Below are 19,004 nucleotides of genomic sequence, written 5' to 3'. Positions count from 1 at the left end.
TCTTTCGGGTCAGCAGCCGAGCACCATAACCACTGAGCCACCGCGGCGGCAAAGAAAGAAAGAGGGGCCATAGTGGAGGCCTCCGGAATAATTTCGACCACCTGGGGATCTTTAACGTGCACAGACATCGCACAATCAGATAACCAGATTTTTCAAATCTTCCCGCGTTCCATACTTCGCGCGCAGACGCCCACCTCTCGCTCTCGCCAACCCCCGCCGATTGAGAGAAGGGGAGAGAAGCCACGGAGCGCAAGAGCGTGTGAAGCAGCTAGTCCGGCGTTGTGGCAAGGTGGGCCCCGACAGAGGGCGCTCGTGGAACCGGCGGCGGCAACCAGCGGGCCGCCCCCTCCTCCGGCCGCCGCCAGGGAAACAGGCGGGGGAGCATGCGCAGCCACGGGCGCATCCCCGCGAGCACGCCGGTCTCATCTGCCGCGCCGGTGTAAACAGAAGCCCGCCTGCTGCCGCCGTGCGTGCCTGCGCGACTGTGTCGACCCGGGTTCAAGAGCGCGCGCCTCGGGCTCGACTTGTTCGCCGCTCCTTCGCTCCGGACGCTCGCGCGCTCCTCTCCGTTCTCGGACAGCAACTCCTTGAGCCGCCTCGAAGTCGTCCTCTCACCATCGCTGTGTTTATCACACACAAAAAAAAACAACAACAATACAAGGGAAGAGGAGAGACACTGACAAACCCACTCCGGAAGTGACAACGCTTTTGAAGAGCTTAAGTGTCGAAAAATGCGTCGACGGCGAGTTGCTTCAGCGGTACGCGTTCTGATGAGAGCCACGTGATTGTCGGTGCACTCCGGGACGAACAAACGTGCGCGAAAAACTTTGTTTTGTTCTGTTCAGAACTCGAGTGGTGGTAGGCCGAGATGCCCGGGACGGCAGAGGTGACGTCGGTGAGGACGAGTCTGCTGTGGCTGTTGTCCGGAGTCGCACTGTGCGCCGCCTCAGTTAGTGGTGAGTGAATGGAATGACTTGAATGTGTCTATTTTTTTTTGCGCTATTGTAGTTTTTCTTTCAAGCAATAAGACGAGACCTTAAGGTCTGAATGTGCGTGCAGATGCAAGGATAGAAGTTCTAGATTTTATTTTGAGCGGAAAACTTGGAACTTCGCATTTATTACAGCTGTCTGGTGTTTATAAATGAGACTAGAGCGCTGGCATCCGCAAAAACATTTTATCACAATTTTCGCTTTGTACGGACGTGCATAAAAAGTAAATAGCAAATATTTATAAGTGAAGTAGTATAATTCACCTAAAAAATTTCTAAATTTACGTAGTATATTGTTCCTGTCATTATTTCAAAGCCTAGCACAAAAACGTACTTGATGAATTCTGGATGGTTCTAGTGAATACCACTCGCAAAAGAAAATTGTGAAAAACTATTCCAAACGCTTAGACCTATTCGTCACCTTGGCATATGCTCAATAACCTGCTCCCTTCTTTCATAGAGACTGCACAAAAAAGATGGCAGCATGTCAACCTCAATTGCGGATTTTTCCCTGACTGTGGCTTTCGTAACCAACTGTAAAGCGCAACAGTCATGTCCTGACCTCGACTTGTTTACGTCGAGCAGGCTATGCTAGCCCTGCTAAGTTTGCGTGATACGACAATATCGGACATGCCATGTTATCGGACACTACGTCGTTCAAATGTCCTGACCTCGACTTGCTTACGTCGAGCAGGCTATGCTAGCCCTGCTAAGTTTGGGTAATACGACAATATCGGACATGCCATGTTATCGGACACTATGTCGTTCAATTTATCAAAAGGTGGAGTGTGGCGAAGATTACCTCCTTTTTTTTAGTTTAGTGGTAAACGTACGTTACGGAGAGTAAATGACTAACTTAAGTGCTACTAAAAGGTCCAAAGAACTAAAGTTCTGAAATCAGTATTCAAATAAAACCGTATTACGTTTCCTAATCAATTAAAATGATGAGACAGAGTCCCAAAATTCAAAAGATGGCTGTAATATTGAACGCGTTTTTCTCCATAAGTGAGAACTTTAAGGCTACTACTTAATAACTTCGTTGGACAAATAGGTGCTTCAACTGTCGAGAGGAAATTGCGGTTTCGTCTGGATGCGCCGAACTCATATGGGGCAGTGAACAATCCCAGGATTATTAGACATCAATTTTAACTGTGAGGCAAATTTGGAATATTGTAAGGTATTGTTACGGAAATATTCAAGGGAATAGTCCATTCTACAGATGCTTCACAAAATATTTATCTTAAAGTTTGTCCATCGCTCGCACGAGTAAATGTAAAAAAAAAACAAAACAATGAGGAGCGTTTCTGACGATTGCAAAAACGTTAATAGCAAAAAAATTCTAACCTGCAGAGGGTAGATCTGCGGATATACTGATTGTGATAAAAGGATGTTACTATATATGAAAAAATGTAGTTTATAAATTACTTCTCGTTGAAAAATGCGGTCGTACAGAATTTCTAGCTATAGTACGCGCACCTTCATAGAAGAGCTCATGAACCTATACGTGGGTATTTTACTCTGCGTTTTACTTGAAATCTTGAGCAATGCCTTCAGAAAGGTTTACTGATGATGTTCCGACAATGTGAGGCATGGTCAATACTTTTTCGGACATTGTGATAAAGTTACGAAATAGGAAAGTTTGTTTGGTAGCACAGTGTGGCGCCATAAGGAACCAATATGCTACTGAAATTTTCAGTTGAGCATGGAAGTTTAAAATCATAGTTTGGAAACAATGCTCCATAAGCGTCAAATGAAACGCGAAATGAATAAGAGAGAACCGGAAAAAGAACAGAAAAAAATTATTCGCTGAATAAGAAATACATGCCGGATGACTTAAAACTTCTACGCAGAGCTCCTCATACCACTCAGCTAAAAACTAAGGTCGCTAGTATCCTGTCTCTCTCAACTAAAATATTGCTTTGCAGTTACTTTTTTTTAACTTGTTCGCGTTTCATTCTGCGCAGACTGTACGTCGTCTGCACAACCGCACAATGAAAAGTTTACTAATTTTCAATGGTAGTTTTCTGGCTTGCAAACCGCTTATTGTGTTATTAGCGAAAAAACAAGTCACATAGTTATCCACTATCGGTATGGTTTGGTTTGGTTTATGGGGGTTTAACATCCCAAAGTGATTCAGGCTACGAGGGACGCCGTAGTGAAGGGCTCCGGAAATTTTGACCACCCGGGGTTCTTTAACGTGCACTGACATTGCACAGCACGTGGGCCTCTAGAATATCGCCTGCATGGAAATACCACCACCGCGGCCGGGATCGAACCCGCGTCTTTTGGGGCAGCAGCCGAGCACCATAACCACTGAGCCACCACGGCGGCCGACTATAGGTATAAACCGTGCTTAAATGTTACGGTGTTTGTGCTTTGTGCCCTACATGACAATTTTTATCCACCCATAACCAGCAGGTTTCGAATGACCTTAGGAACATACCAATTTTAGCTTTGCTCTGACGTCGTTATTGCTTACTTGCGCCGTGAATATCTCGCATAGTTGGCGTGAACACCATTGAACGATACTCGCGCGAAGCACTCGCTTGACAGTTCCAGATGAAGCGGGAGCCTCATCAGTTCTAGTGTCTTCCGTTTCGGCTGAGAAATAGCAAACTCAAGTAGTTTTGAACGGCGCACGTGAAACATCCTGACCTTTGGAGCTTATAGCTAACAAAATGAGCCATATGGACGTGCTTTGAACGCGTAGAAATACGTAGATGCGCATGTCTGCATGCTTGCCTTCACAGGAATAGAGGACTGACTCACCGAGTAAAAAGACAGTGCATTATGCACTTTATTTTATTTGTGTGTTTAAGGGAGCGTGTATTCGCGACTGGAAAGCCAAGATTCCACTGACATAATGGCTACTTCACGGTCCTGACCAGCGCCTTGTGAGCAAAAAGGAAAAAAAAGGCTTCTATAGCGACTAATGTTTGTATACGTAGCCTATAGAATTTTTCACTTTCGTCAATATATTGACTGCAGTGCGCAAGAGCAAAGTTGGAATATGACGTTCCTAGCAGAAAACATCTCCCTCATTTCGGCGCCGGGCGGCACAGTCCATTAGGCAACGACCACTGTTAGGACGTGCAAATATCATCGGAACAAAGCAAGGACAAACGTTATTCCCCGCTCGTTCAGTTTCCTTCTCTTTCTCTTTTCCTTTCTTCCCGTTGTCAAACCCTGATCTTCCCTTGTTTAGAGGAATATAAATATTCGGCTCTTCCCGTACGGGCAAGACTTCCTGCTCACTGGAGTTCTTTATTCCTGTGATATTAGTTACGTATGCCTGGTTAATGCTGCAGTATATCCCGGATGTTTTCATCGCCTCGCGGGTCGCTAGAGCTCTGGGACGTGTTTGGCCCCAAAACATCAAGCCCTGCGCGGCCGACTAAGTTCGTTGTTGATGGGTCGCTGCCGGCGCTCCAGTCGATTTGGTCTCACGTGGGACTATTTTGCTCGGCATAGCGAGAGGCGTGCGATAGCTCGCGGGAAGCCACGCGGAGTCGGCACATATGGGGCAGGGTGGGGTGGCGAAGGGGACGGCAGGGCATCGGCGGAGACTAAATATCCGCGCTCTCATTCCGCATCGATCGGCGGGGGAAATTAACGGATGTCCCCGAGATTCCATTTGCTCTGCCCCGTCGAAAGTTTGCGTTTATGTCTGTGACGGCGCTTAAAATGAGAAGCGCCTGAGGAGAGGGTGTGAGCTGACTCTGTCGCTTTGCGCCGACGATGAATCGGAGGGGGAGGAGTATCGACTGAATCTCGAGTTGACGAAGCAGATTACTGGCGTTATCTCAATCTTGCAGTGCTCGTTTTATTTCCGGTAATGACGCCGTAGTGCATAAAAAAACGGTAAGTGCCAGTCTGAGTGCCTCGGCATGAATACACATGTGCAATTGCGCATATATTGTTACCCTTAGTTCATTACTTGGATATAAGACGGCTGTTTCGCGTGCGCGTGTTTGACATAAGTGAAAAGAGATGCGTGTTCCACGCTTTCTTTAACAGAGCTGTTTATGTAGTTGTGCCAAGTCTGTCTGGGAGTTTTTTGGTTCACCGACTGCCATTCATGCAATGTGTATATACAACACGGTGTAACAGAACACGACGCGCTATTTGAGAGCAACTGAACCTACCTGAAAATGGGCAAGATTAAAACTAATGCGATCTTCTACGATCTTTTTTAGCGTTGTAGGCCCCTTAAAAGAATCACATCCTGCTTTGCCAAATGGGTGCTTATTTAGCATGCCCGATTGTGTAATGCAAGCTCAGGCAAGCAAACGTGCAAGCACTCGTGTGCTCAAGGAGCACTTAAAGCCAAGGCATTCTAACTGTAATGAAGGCAGGGAAGCATGAAATCAAGCAATAAATATCTCTAACATAAAATGTACCTTCGTTGTTCAAACTCAGAAATTACAATTTTTCTTGACAAAAAGATCTGCCTTCACGGTCAACTATTGTATTTAGCTATCGATCATGCTGTAGTGCTTAAGAGAATCTACTACCAGAGGAGTAGGGATGGTGTAAAAAGTTAGAAGCGTCACCCGGGGTTTAGACGTTTGCGAGCAGACAAGCTTAACTTGACGAGAAGAAATGTCTTCAATAAGGGAAGCCTCGCTGCTTCTACTGATGAGAAAGTAGGATAACAAGGTCACAAGTTCTGGGGCCGGCGCACACAAGAACCCGGGTTTTCAGCCCAGCCCAAAATTTATGCATCCAGAATGGCTTCCTGCTGTTTTCTTTTGCGGCGTAATTGCTCTACACAGGAGGCCGCTTTCTGTAGCCTTTCTTCTTTCTCCCCGAGGGAGCTCGTGTTTGTCCGGACTGTTATGTCGCCGGCATACATGCCGTGCCTGATGCCTTCGATCTTCTTTAGTTTGCAAGCTAAGCCTATCATGGATTTGTTGAGTTTGGGTATAAGGCAGCGCTCCGACTACCGCGCAACACTTCTACTGAAAAGCTCATGGCCCTGGTACTGCAAAACACCTTTGAGGAGCTACGAGAGGCGCAGCTTGAGTCACAAAAACTCCGGCTGTTGCAAACAATGACTGGAAGAGCGCTCTTGCAGAGACTCGGATACCGCGAGCAGATACGAGAAATGACGAGGAAGGAAATGATCTCCGACGAGCTGCGCAAGTACCTCAAGGTAGTGCCAATACCAAGGAACATGACCCCAACCTTCATCGAGGCAGAAGAGAAGCAAGGGCCGAATTCATCGAGAAAACATATGCCCCTCAAGACACGACTGTGTATGCAGACGCATCCTGGAGAGGAGGAGACACCAAAATTGCAGTGTCCGCGGTGGTCGATTCGTTTCTACGCGAAATGACCAGCGTGTCTGTGTGAGGCTGCACGGCAGCAGAGGCCGTTGCTCTACCGGCGGCGGAGGGCTATAGAACCGGGCGGCCGCTAACAATACTCACGGACTCTCAAACAGTGTGCCGAAATTAGACGAATGGCAGGATAGGTCTTCACACGTTCTGTTTACTCCTCGCAGCGAGCGACGGAATTAAAAACCATGAAGAAGAAAACGGCAAGACCACACACAAAAATGTGTCGGTACCGGAGCACACGGGCGTGGCAGGGAACGAAGAGGCCGACAGGATAGCTCGAGGATACATTACTTTCCGAGCATCCGACGAGACCGCGGAACTCGTCCCAGCACCCAAGGAATACTCAGCCACACTAGGAAACTATAGAGGCAGAAGAATATCACCCGCCCACAAATCTCTCAATAGAGAGGAAGCTGTCAATTGGAGACAATTACAGAGAGGCTCTCACCCAAACTGCACGTACTAAAAAAAAATGCGCCAACCGATATGCGCTGGCAAATGTCCCTGGTTCAACGAAAAATACACTAATCACATCACATGGGCCTGCCAAAACATAGACGTGGTCCCCAAAATACAAAACTCCACTGCGAAGCAATGGTCTCGAGACTCTGCTGCCTAGCGACCGCTGTAAAGATCAACAAGGTCTGGTACAGTGGCCAGCGGCAGTGGCCAGCGGCAGTGGCCAGCGGAGCCCTGGACTGAGGGCAACCACCATTGTTTAGAAGTGGACGGCTCGACAGAGAAGACTCCTGGGGGATACAACCAAGGAGAGAACATCTCTGAAGATGCCCCAAAACAACAGAAAAAAAGAAGCACTAGAGTATAACGAAGTTTTCCCTTCCTTCCCTTTTGCTGCGTCAGCAGCACGAGTGCTATTAGGAAAAAACGGCGCTGTGTGTCTCTGGGTGGCCGCCAAATGAAGCCTCTGGAGTCTCCATTCCAGAGAAAATAATATGCACCGGCGGAAGCAGATAGGTGTAGGCATGGTCTTTCCTCCATGGGAGTAAGTGTCTGGATGCGCACGCTGTCTAGGCAGGGGAAGCGCTACCAGGTGAGTGGAAAGTGCGGAGAGAGGGAAAGGGGCGCCGAAAGCAAGCAAGCGCCAGCTGATCACGTCAACGACCTCGCGTCTGACCAACGTGGCTCGCGAAGTGAGACGAAATGCGAGTAGTGCAACAAACGTAAAAGCAAAAAAATACATTACTGAGCCATAAAGTCAAAGTAAAGCAAAATTTACTGACACAATTTTCCGGTAATAGGATGCGGCGGAGCAAAAATGCATTTAATCAAAAAATATCATCCTGCTTACGCATTTCGTCACACCACACCATCTGGGCGTATGCCAGTTTTTGTATGTTTTTTGTTATGCAGTTCATTCATTTCCCCTTGACAGCATTCGTTACAAAAGCAGTGTGGTCAACTCTGGTGCCGTATTTAAAGCCAAAAGAACAGTTTACGATCAAACGAATCAAATAGAGATGAATAGTCACAGAGCGCTCTCGCACTAGTATTAGCATATCGAACGTAAATGTTTTTCAGGTTGTTCAGTAGAAAACAGCGGGCGATTGAATCTTGAATAATCTGGTTCTAGTTATGCTTTCGTGTGCTGCTGATCCTCAGTCCTCGTTATGGCGTCAAATGCACTTCGACTGGCGTGGGCAGTGGACGGATAGCATCGTATTAATGTCATTACCTGTGCATGAATGCGCTTAGAAAAACAGAGAACAATGTGTTTTCGCGTGCCAAAACAACTATACTCTAAAAATTGGTGCACTCGTCCACATAAATTGCCTGAAGAGTGAAACACCTCCTTCGGCATGCGTACTTCATGCGTACATGCGGTGAAAAGGAGTTCGGGATAGTTCTACTTTATTGTAGAAAAGTTATATGGTCACTCGTGACCTGCCTCTCTTCCGTCGCTTATTTTGCTAAGTGTGAATAAACAAGTTTCTTTTGAGCGGCACGAACTAAGGGATATACTTCAGCAAAGGTTCCCAATAATTACCATTCAGTGAAGACATACACTTGTTTATGTAATTTTGAGAAGAGATTGTCTCTTAGCTGCTGCAATTTTGACGACACAGTTACAGCTGTATCGCAAAGTGAAAAGACTATGTGCATTTCGGGGGTGCCATTTTCGTTTTCGTACATGTCTTACAAAACAGGCATGACAGGTGTCAAGCAGGGTAGCGGGAGTAATGAATTGAATTCACATGAGCAAAAAAGTTTTTGAAGTCTCGCTAGTGCTATGAGGACGTGGAAAGGATAACATGGAAAGCAACACGCTTTGTTTTAGAACAAGGGGGATCGCATGGGCACAGATATATACGTTAATCTAAAATGGTCCGTGCATACCATGGAGCATCTGAGCAGCCGTAATAGAAGGATAACGTTACTTGATTGCAGAAGCGTTACATTGCACGCGATGGTTTGTTGTTAGGTATCAGTAGGCGGGTCCGTTAAGGTGTGATCTTCTCGAAGAGCAAATGTACCTGCCAGGGAGGCGATACGCGAGACCAATTAGCGTTTGGTTGTAGCAGCATCGCACCACCAGCGGCAAATGCGTTTCGTAAACAAGTGGCTGAGAGAAAATGGAGAAACTCCTTTCGAACGGCAGCTCAAGCTTACACTTGCTACGAAAATGAAACGCGACGAATTATCTCGAATAGAAATTTGTTGGGCTAGAAAAGCGGATTAACGTTCAACTCTCTTGTCAAATATAAAATGGAATTTGGGGGCGCTTTGCAAGAGTCGTAGCAATAAGCCTGCTGATTCCGGCACCGTATTATGGAAGCGATGTGGGTGCTTGTCGCTTGTAGCGAGCATTTTACGGAAAACGCATTTTCGAAATTGCTCCCTCCGCTCAGTCCGACAAAAAACTTTTGAGTGAGGGAAAAGTGCGCGAAAATGGAATAATTCTCTGTGATGCTCAGGTCCTGATCCCGGGTAACAAAAGCGTGCTTAGAACTCGCATTTTCCGTAAACATGCGCATGTACTCCGTTCCATTAGTTCGATCTCACCGAAAAGTTATGGATATTGAAATGCTGGGAGATCCGATTCAGTTAACGAACTTAAAATGCCGTGATGTCTATGCGAACAACACATGCTATGTTATTGATTGAGAACTTATGCTAGCAGGATTACGCGCAGCAGTAGTGTAACGTAAAAAAAATAAAGAAACAACAGGAGAAAACGTTGCGGTATGTTACAGGAGAAAGAAAAGTGGTAAACTGAGACTATGGTTTAGTTAAAACTTTCGGCGACAGCCGCGATGCCCCTCCATTCGTTCAGCCCCTTTTCTTCTCTGACCCGAAAGACGCGGGTTCGATCCCGGCTGGGGCGGTTGAATTTCATTGGAGGAGAAATTCTAGAGGCCCGTGTACTGTGCGATGTCAGTGCACGTTAAAGAACCCCAGGTGGTCTAAATTTCCGGAGCCCTCCACTACGGCGTCTCTCATAGCCTTAGTCGCTTTGAGACGTTAAACCCCATAAACCTAACCTAACCTAACCTAACCTAACCTAACCTAACCTAACCTAACCTAACCTAACCTAACCTAACCTAACCTAACCTAACCCTCTTCTTTTGTTATTTGTCTCCTCTAATCCTTCCTCTTATTTCCCCTCTTGTTCTTCCAATTGTGCAGTATCTTGGCTTGGCTTGTGTTGTCTTCGCTTCTTCTGTTCTCTTTTCGCCATCTTTGAAAGCGACAGCGTTAAGGGCCCCGTGTCGCAGAAAAGCCGGTGTCTTCGTCGGCGGCGTTGGCCGTGAGCGAAAAATCCCAGATGCATTAACTAATAAATAAAACTGAGTACGAAATTGATTGAGTTGGGGAATCGAACCAGGGCTTCAGGAGTGCGAAACGAGCACGATAACCACTCCGCCACGCCAGCTCGAGGGTTTGGACTGAACAAAGGCTCATCTAGTGAATATGGATGTTGTCTTACAAGGATGCTTTAGGGACATGTACTGTGGTGTCCATTCCTTTCGGGTGTACACCGGGATATGAGAGACTGGCGTATTAAGGCGGAAGCCTTTAATGTCTCATCGTTGTAAGCAGCAGTTGTCGACAGAAAATGTCACGCTTTTCAATTGGTGGAAACGGTCGTGACGTCACAGTGCGCGAATTTCAAACGGGGCCAATTGCACTTTGGCTAGTAACCATACAACCAATTGAAGGGATCGTATAGTGATGCTTCAAGTAAGTGGGACTGAGCTTAGTTAATTGCTTAATTACCCAATTAGCCTTATTAGCTTTACTAGTCAGGCCATATAAATAAATAAAAGCGATTAAGAAATTGGTCGAGCTCAGGAATCGAACCCCGGTCTTCGGTGTGAGAGACGAGCACGCTATCCACTCCGCCATGCCAGCTCGATGGTTTGGAATGAACAAAGGCGCGTTTAGTGAATACGGTGTCTTCACTCACTCTCATCCTGCTCCATTCCCCTCCGGCGAGGTTTAGGTGTCCACCGACAAATGAGAGACAGATACATTTCCTTTCCTCAAAAACCAATTTACCGACGAGCGAGGCGTATAACCGAATGGGCGATGGCGTTCTGTGGACTCCTTGGCAGCGTTGCAAGACGCTGTCGCGTTCCACTCTTAGGGGCGAAGCTTAACATCTTAACCACACATCAATGACCACGCTTTAGGTCAAAAAAGTGCTCCCCTGAATTTTGACGGGTGTCCACCGAGATATGTGAGACAGTTACTGCGTAATTTCCTTTCCTCAAATACAATTTTCATTTTCTTCATTACGGCTCCTCTTTATCTATCTTCTTTCACTCCCACCTCCCTTCCTCTACGGTGCGGTTCAGGTGTCCACCGAGATGACATAGAATTACTGCGCCGTTTCCTTTCCTCAAAAAGCGTTGCGTTCAAAGGGCAAGGCATCGCGCCGAACGGGTGGTGGCGTTCCGTGGACTCCCTGGCAGCGCTACAACGCGGTGTCGCGTTCCACTCCTAAAGGCGAAGCTTAAGCGTCATTAATTAGCAGTTAATTAGTATTCAGGCATTAATAAGTAATTAAGAATTAATTAGTGATTTGCCATCACTTAGTAATTAGTACTCAAATATATGTGACGCGACCAGTGCCACAGAAACAGCGAAGGTGGTGCGGAAAACGCTTCCGCCTCTACCCACTTTAGACAGTCAAAGTGCCCCCTGAATTTTTTCCTTCTCTTAAAACCAATTTTGATCTCATTTTCCTTAAGTCCCTTGCGGCGTGGTTCGGGTGTCCCCCGAGATATGAGAGAGACAGGCGTCGTTTCCTTTTCTTAAAACCAATTTTCATTTCATTTTTCTTCCCTTACGGCGCGGTTCGAATGTCCACCAAGATATGAGAGATTTTCGTTTCCTTAAAACAAATTTTTATTTCGTTTTCTTTCCCTTCGAGTACCCGGGTTCCAACCCAACCGCGGCGGCCGCGTTTCGATGGAGGCGAAATGCAAGAGGTGCCCGTGTGCTGTGCGATGTCAGTGCACGTTAAAGATCTCCAGGTGGTCGAAATTATTCCGGAGACCTCCACTACGGCACCTCTTTCTCTCTTTATTCTTTCACTCCTACCTTCATCTCTTCCCTTACGGCGCCGTTCAGGTGTCCGCTGAATATGTGAGACAGATACTGCGCCATTTCCTTTCCTCAAAAAACCAACCAACCCACCAACCTTATGGCGCAGTTCGGGTGTCCGCCACGATATGAGACAGATGCGTCGTTTCCTTTCCTTCGGGCAACTCGTCGCGCAGAACGGGCGATGGCATTCCGTGGACTCCTTGGCTACGCTGCAACACGCTGTCGCGTCCCACTCTTAAAGGCGAAGCTTAAGCGTAGTCCAAATTCTTGGTCCTTCTTTTCTTTTTCACTTTTATTCTTTCTCTTCTTTTTTTTTGTCTTCTTAATCTTTTCCTTGTTCACTTCGTTCTTCTCTCTCTTTCTCTACTCCTTCGCTCTCTTGGCTTCTGTTTTCTTCGCTTCTCCTTTCTTCTTTGACTTTTCCTTCTTTCATCTGCTCTTTTTCTCTATCTTGGCTTGACTTGCCATGGCCTGCGAATTTCTATGACGACTACATATACTATACGGACTTCAGTTACATGGTCACTCGTGTTGGGCTTGGGGTCTGCGGCTCTCGCAGTAAAGGAAAACGAACAAATTTACCTTAACGTGCGCGATGCCAGCTGCGCTACGTCGATGTTTCCGCGTGTCTGGCTCTCGTAAACGTTCTTACACCCTTTTCAAAAGTCAGAAAAAGTAGCAAGCTGAAGCGCCGCAGTAAGCTTCTGGTTAACGAACTGCATCCCAGAGATACACGGTAGGAAATTTACAATTTCGTTTGTGGCATGGTATCATCTAAGAAAAGAACGCAATACCTCAGTTTGAGGGAAAATAACTAAAATGAAAACAATAACATAATGTAGTTAGTGATCAGGCTCTGAATGAACTCACACTCGTACTTTGTTTTGCTTTTTGTTTTGCAAAAGAAAGACAGTTAAGGATTTTGTGCAGGCGTGGGTCGTTGGTGTCGAGTACACCCAGTACTGTAAAATGATATCGGTATTAAGACAAAATTATTGTGTCTCGAAGAATAATTTTCTGCTCGAGTCTTTTTTTTTCACGGACAAGTGTTCTTCAACCTTCTAACTTTCCGTATGCCTAATTAAACCTGTTCATTAAAAAAAAATTATGCCAGATACTGGAATGTGTAGGACGAGTGCAATAAAAAAAATCACAAAATAAGAAAGTTTCAATGGTTCTTTCCAATTTTTTTTTTTTGCGTGATTTCGGATCGAATCAGTGGAACTTTCCGTGTTCGAGGCGCTTAGTCGGGTTATTTTTCACAAAATTTCAATTTACGGTCGACAGCTTTAGAACTACGATTCTCTTTGTTGAGGTGGAGGTGTGTGTTACAGTTCTTACGAAGAGTTCGCGACTACGACATGACACATAGCTCGCACCTCTGTTTCTCTCGTGGCGCCGTCGCGGTGGCTGCGTGGTTATGGCACTCGGCTGCTGACCCGAAAGATGCGGTTTCGATCCCGGCCTCGGTGGTCGAATTTAGATAGAGGCAAAATTCTAGAGGCCCATGTACTGTGCGATGTCAGTGCCCGTTAAAAAAACCCCGGTGGTCGAAACTTTCGGAGCCCTTCACTACGGCGTCCCACATAGCCAGAGTTGCTTCGGGACGTTAAACACCCAGAAACAAAACTATGTTTCTGTCGTCGTATGCAGGCAAGCAAACGGCTCTATTCAAGCGCAACTATTGAGTTGATTGAAGGCAGGTACTGATTTTCTTGAGAGGCAGCATGTAAGACGAAAACTTCACTTTCTTTAAATAGCCAGGCCTTAATGAGGCCCATGAGAATTTGCATTCGGAACTCACAGTGTCCACCATTTTGCAATGAGTAAAAGTTTGTCGATCGATGCTCTCACAAAATTAGTTGACACGCGACTTGTTGAAAGGTTTCTTTAACGAAGGGACGTTTTTTTTTTTTTTTTTTGAGGGGGGGGGGGGGTTGTATTTTGCCGTGAGTTTTCTCGTTTTATTTTTCGGCAGTTTGTCACTATGCATCAACACGATTGTTTGTTGGGCGAGCATGTATTTCAGGATGGCTTTTTGAGCCTTCGGCGATGTTATATTACCACTTGTTTATTCATCATCGACGCTGTTCTCAATCTTGATTTCAAGGCCGAGATCGCATGCAGGTTCAAATCTGTCGCGTTCTGCTCTCTTTGTGCGCGCTGTGCGACGACTACTTCGTCGTCGAATGAATCGATATCAATGTCTGAAACCTCACCACGTGGTGTGAACTACTCTTGATCAATCTTTCTTAAAAAAAAAAAGAAATCACGTGCGCTCAATGTATCTGAAAGATGGAACGTTCACTTGCCCAGAAAAAAGGGAAAAGTGCACTCGTGTTCTAATATATAAAAAAATTCAAACAGTTTTCGTTTCTGTACACGTTGAAGTTGAGGGAGCGTCAACCGATAATGGTGGCAGCGGACACTATAGATTTTCTTGTACTGCTTTTTCAAATGATAGGCTTTTCTTTGTATGCTAAGGTATTGTGTGCAAAGAAAAGACTAGGTATTGAATTTATAACAAAATCAACTGTAGAAACTGTCTCCTCTGGTGAAGCTATATGGCCTATAGCCCGGTGGTTCCAATTGGAATCACTGGCCCCTAGATGAATTAAACAGGGTACTCACGGTAGACACTGCCAAAAGCAATCAAACAAGTAGCTCGACTGCTTGCTGTAGCTGCCTTTTTTTTAATTTCCATGGAAGAATATACCCCGTGCCGTCATGTGGGCTTACATTGTTCCATGTAACATGAAATAAAAAAAATACCGAGGCCTCGTTTTTTCTCCCAGCAAAGCCTTAAGCTTTCCTGCTTCGATTTATCATCCCTTGTTGCTTAACGCGCAATGGGCCGTAATCGACATGAACTCTGAACTCCTCCTAGATTAACCTTATGCACCGTAGTCATGTTTCTTTTTAATATGACCAATAATTAGCGCTAAAAGATTCACAGTGCCAGAGTTGAATTCGTGTGCAACTATCGTTATGCCTGTGTGTGCTTTTTAGTGTTATTATTGCGCTAACACCCGTCTGGATGCAACCAACTATAGGAAAATATACCATTGTATATTTGGCGTGAATACGCAATGACTTCATGGTAATCGTGGCGTTGTACCACATTGTCATAAAACATGGTATAATAAGTTGTGCACGAGGAGTGACTTTTCCCATTCGCCTGGAAGGAATAGAAATGTGGGGACGTTTGTAACCTGATCGGCTTTTTTTTTTCAGGACATTCGAGGAATGCAGAGCAATTTGGAGCCATCTTCAAGACAAGCATTCGAGACCGAGATGGCATTCTCCCGCATTCCAGTGGTGCGTAAAGGACTTTATCACGTGACTTTGCTGGGATTTTCTTATTCAGCCCTTATGTGCTGGCATCTTCCCCATGAACTTAGCATTGTATAATTGCCTTCACGCAAGCGTAGCAGTATACTGTATTATGCGATTACAGCGCTGCTATAACGAAGAGCCCTACGACATTATAAGGTGGCTATCGACGAGCAAACAACAAATGGTTCCAAGCGTAAATGTGCCCATTTGAAAAGTTTCATTCTATTTTATTGTTTACGTTATCTCTAAATACAAGCAAAACAAATTTAAACACTGCCCAATGGGTCTTTTATTATCACTTTTCAATCACAAAGTGCAAGTAAAAGCTTCGTAAGATCATTGGGGAAGCAGCTTATTTCCCTCAAGATCAACGCCAGCGACAGTTGTTTCTAAGAAATCTAGTGCCCACTATATTTTCGGAAAAAATATCTTTTTCTTCAGGTTAATGACTAGTCCGTAAAAATTCCGTTAGTTGGCATCGCGTTTTATGCTTTAAAGCATCGACGGGTTTGTAGAATCTTTAATTTTATGCGTATATTGCTGCTCCTAATTGCATGTAATCATTTCCTTGTACACCACTTCCTTTTTCTCCGCTGTGTTGTCGAAATAGTTGCAATTTCTAACTTCTTAGTTTAAGCACTGAAAGCTCTCGAAAACTGTCCACGGAGGAATATATCTCGCGCCTTTGAACAAGGCGTCCAACATTGCAGACACCATAATGCTGGACATATTTACAGCACAAGTACCCTGTCTAAATTATGCTGCTAATATGTTAATAGCAATAAGGCTCTGATTTGGAAGTTTTACTGAGCTAGTGTAGGTTTGCCGATTGCTATACCGCTAGAAAAACAGGTCAAAAGTGAAGCAACCATGAGTCAATTAGACCCTCATTGCACTAGCAAGATAAAGCGTCAACGGCTCAACAAGCGATCGTTTCTACACTAGAGCATATACGCTGCCCTTCATTTTGCACACTTTTGCACCCTCCTCGTCTTTTCAAAGCTAAACTGTGACGATAGCAGACGCACACGAAAGAGCCTATTTTGAAATGCGACTGATGGGTCAACAAGTCCCTTCCGAGCGGATAATGGGGACGGACGCGCTCCGCGCGAACGATGCCCCCTATCCAGATGATCCCCGCAGCGACGGCACTGAGGGAACCATCGCTGTCCCTCGCCATCCGCCCATTATTGGCTCCTCTGTTGGAGCTCGCTTCACACAACGACAATGCCCTCCTTTTGTTCCATCTTCATCGCGCGGCCGGCGCGCCGCTGTGTAAAGCTGCCGCTCAACAAGTACCCCTTCCTGCGCGAAACAGTATCAGGGAGAAATGAAGCGCAAGGAGGCTGGAGGAAGAGAGGGAAAGGGGAAAGAAAGGAGGCACGGCCGACACGGGAGCGCAGGCGTCGTCCAGCGTATCCGTGTCTTCGAAAGCGAGAGAGCTCTTCGTTCGTGCGCGCACAATAGAGCACTGCGCGGCGCGCTGAGGGGAAAGGAGTGGCAGGGAAAGGGGACAGATGGGAAAGAGAGAGAGTAAGAATGGAGAAGGGGAGAGAGAAGAAATCTCGGGCGCGCATTCACGCGTGGAAATAATACTGCATTCTCGCGAGCCCGAAAAGCAAAAGTGGAACGACTAGGAACAATAAAAGCTGCCCGACCAAGACAGAGCCGCCGCTACCTCCACCGCGCCTCTGCCGCCGCCGTCGCCGCTAAAATATATTGCGCTCGAGATTTCAGCCTCCGCGCTATACTGTGGACACTTTTGCCAGCCCTCTATTTTGGAGTATTTCTTTGTAACTATGATTGTCTCTTTCTCTATCGTTTTGTTTCGCTCGCCTCGAAGAGTTTTGTGTTGCTGTACTATGCGGCTCGCTTTTCCTTTAGCTGCTGGGGAGGCCGAAACTCAATTCATTTTGCGTAGCTTGTTTCGGACCATCCGTGTTCGCGTCTCCGACAGCGGCGAAAGCAAGCGGCAGCCCGTGTGCCGGGCTTCTTTGCGAGCAGATTCGAGAAAGAAATAGAAAGAGAGAGTGAAAGATTCAGTTTTGCGCGCGGTAGGCATAACGGCCTCTAGCTACATTTATTTCTCTGCTTTATTTAGTCTTCTTCAGCTGCCGCCTCTTGTGTTATTCTTTCTTCTAAGAGATAAAAAAAATCCGAGACAACAACATGTTTGCTGTAAAATAACAACCTTTCGGGAGGTGTCCCGGTTTCCTACCGGTCCTCTATCACCAGCCTCACTGCGCGAAGGAAAATCGCTCCTACAAATAAAACTGGAAACTATATAGGTGAGTCAGTGAAAGAAATATGAAGAGACGGAGCGCGAGCGGCCAGGAACAAGGAAGGCGGCGTGGAACTGCGGTGGAATGCAATTTTTGCGTGCCCGGGACATGCACGGATGAAAGAGTGCGCAGATTTCGCCTGCCTGCCCGTGTTCTTCCCTCTTCCCCATTCACCCTTTCCCTCACCCCCTCCCCTTTTGGTCCACTTTGCTTGACGGACAACGCGGGGAGCCGCCGCTTCTCCCACGCACAGGAGCTGGCGGCAGAGAAAGCGAGAGCCTAGGACGATCGAGTAGGGCCTCCGCTGGCTCGCACCGCGCGCACTGTTTCTGCCTTTCCTTGTGTTTTTTTTTTATGCGTATATGCGCGCATACAAAACCTATTCACGCTGTTCGAAGTACTTGAGTAAATATATGCGTCTGAACCAGAGGCGGGCTGCATTCATGTAAAGAATAGGAAGTTTTATACTAGTGCGAATCTTTTATTGGTAGAAAGGCATGTGAGATTTAACGTCCGGAAGTTTCTTTATTAGGTATCCAACGCTCATAGTACTACATTCAAGTTTGTTTTTCTGGGATGCACGCAAGAGTTTTGGCTACACTGGTATCTCTTCACTCCCTCCAACCTCTCCCCCCCCCCCGCCATATTAAAAGAGAGGGGAGCGCGGACACTGCCTCTCATGCACAATTTATGTGTATTGCAGGCAGCACGGGGGTAATGAGAGACGCCGCACTGGAGGTATCCGAGTTCATACAAAACACTTAATGGAGTAGCCACGACCATCGCTCAGTGGTTATGGCACTCGGCTGTTGACCCGAAAGACGCGGGTTCGATCCCGGCCGTCGCGGTCGAATTTCGATGGAGGCGAAATTCTAGAGGCCCGTGTACAGCGCGATGTTAGTGCACGTTATAGATCCCCAGATGGTCGAAATTTCCGGCGCCCTTCACTACGGCTTCCCTCAGAGCCCGAGTCGCTTCAGGACGTAAAACTCCCACAAACCAAACTAAAACGAAATGCAGGAGTCGCAGTAGGGATTCCAGTCCGCGACCCCGCTTCACTGCAGAACGCCTTTGCCGCTCGGCTACTGCGGTACGTTCTGCAGGGAATGTTTCCTCACTGTGTTTTTTGTGAGGGTAAGTGTTAAGAGGGGAAGTGAGAGTGAGTGTTAATATCATGCACATACTTCTACAAGCCGCGTTCTTTACTTTTTAAAATTTTCACTGGTGTGGCTAATACAAAAGTGTGACTACTATGCGTACCACGCCATGTATCGCAGCACGTTGCGCAAGATGAGTGCGCATTCTACGTTTCGCTTCTTCCATCAGCTTCTCGAAAACGTTTGTTGAAGCTTCGCAGTAACCTTATCTTATTAAACTGTCAAAATGGTGCGAACGTTGCAACAACCGATTGACCCAACTTAGACGAGCTGGACGAATGGGTCAACGACGCATGGCGTACCGGTCTTCGCTGCATGTATAAATGC

At 46.4% G+C, this 19,004-nt stretch overlaps 1 protein-coding gene across 3 annotated transcripts in view; it reads left to right on the top strand.

The window, feature by feature from the left end:
• Positions 1-384: 384 nt before the first annotated feature.
• Positions 385-19,004, top strand: part of LOC149342900 (lachesin-like) — an 88,319-nt gene continuing 69,699 nt past the window's right edge. For 2 of the 3 annotated variants that reach the window (XM_089545404.1, XM_089545403.1), the window contains exons 1-2: positions 385-956; positions 15,137-15,220. In XM_089545404.1, the coding sequence (XP_089401530.1) occupies positions 869-956; positions 15,137-15,220 (172 nt within the window). In that variant the 5' untranslated portion in view covers positions 385-868. The remainder of the gene's footprint in view (positions 957-15,136; positions 15,221-19,004) is intronic. The other variant, XM_089545405.1, reaches the window with a different exon arrangement.

Source organism: Amblyomma mixtum, chromosome 5 (assembly GCF_055824585.1).
Source record: "Amblyomma mixtum isolate Tamu chromosome 5, ASM5582458v1, whole genome shotgun sequence".
Classification (NCBI taxonomy): Eukaryota; Metazoa; Arthropoda; class Arachnida; order Ixodida; family Ixodidae; genus Amblyomma; species Amblyomma mixtum.
The sequence above is the reverse complement of the archived record's forward strand: the minus strand, read 5'-3'. Positions and strand labels throughout refer to the sequence as shown.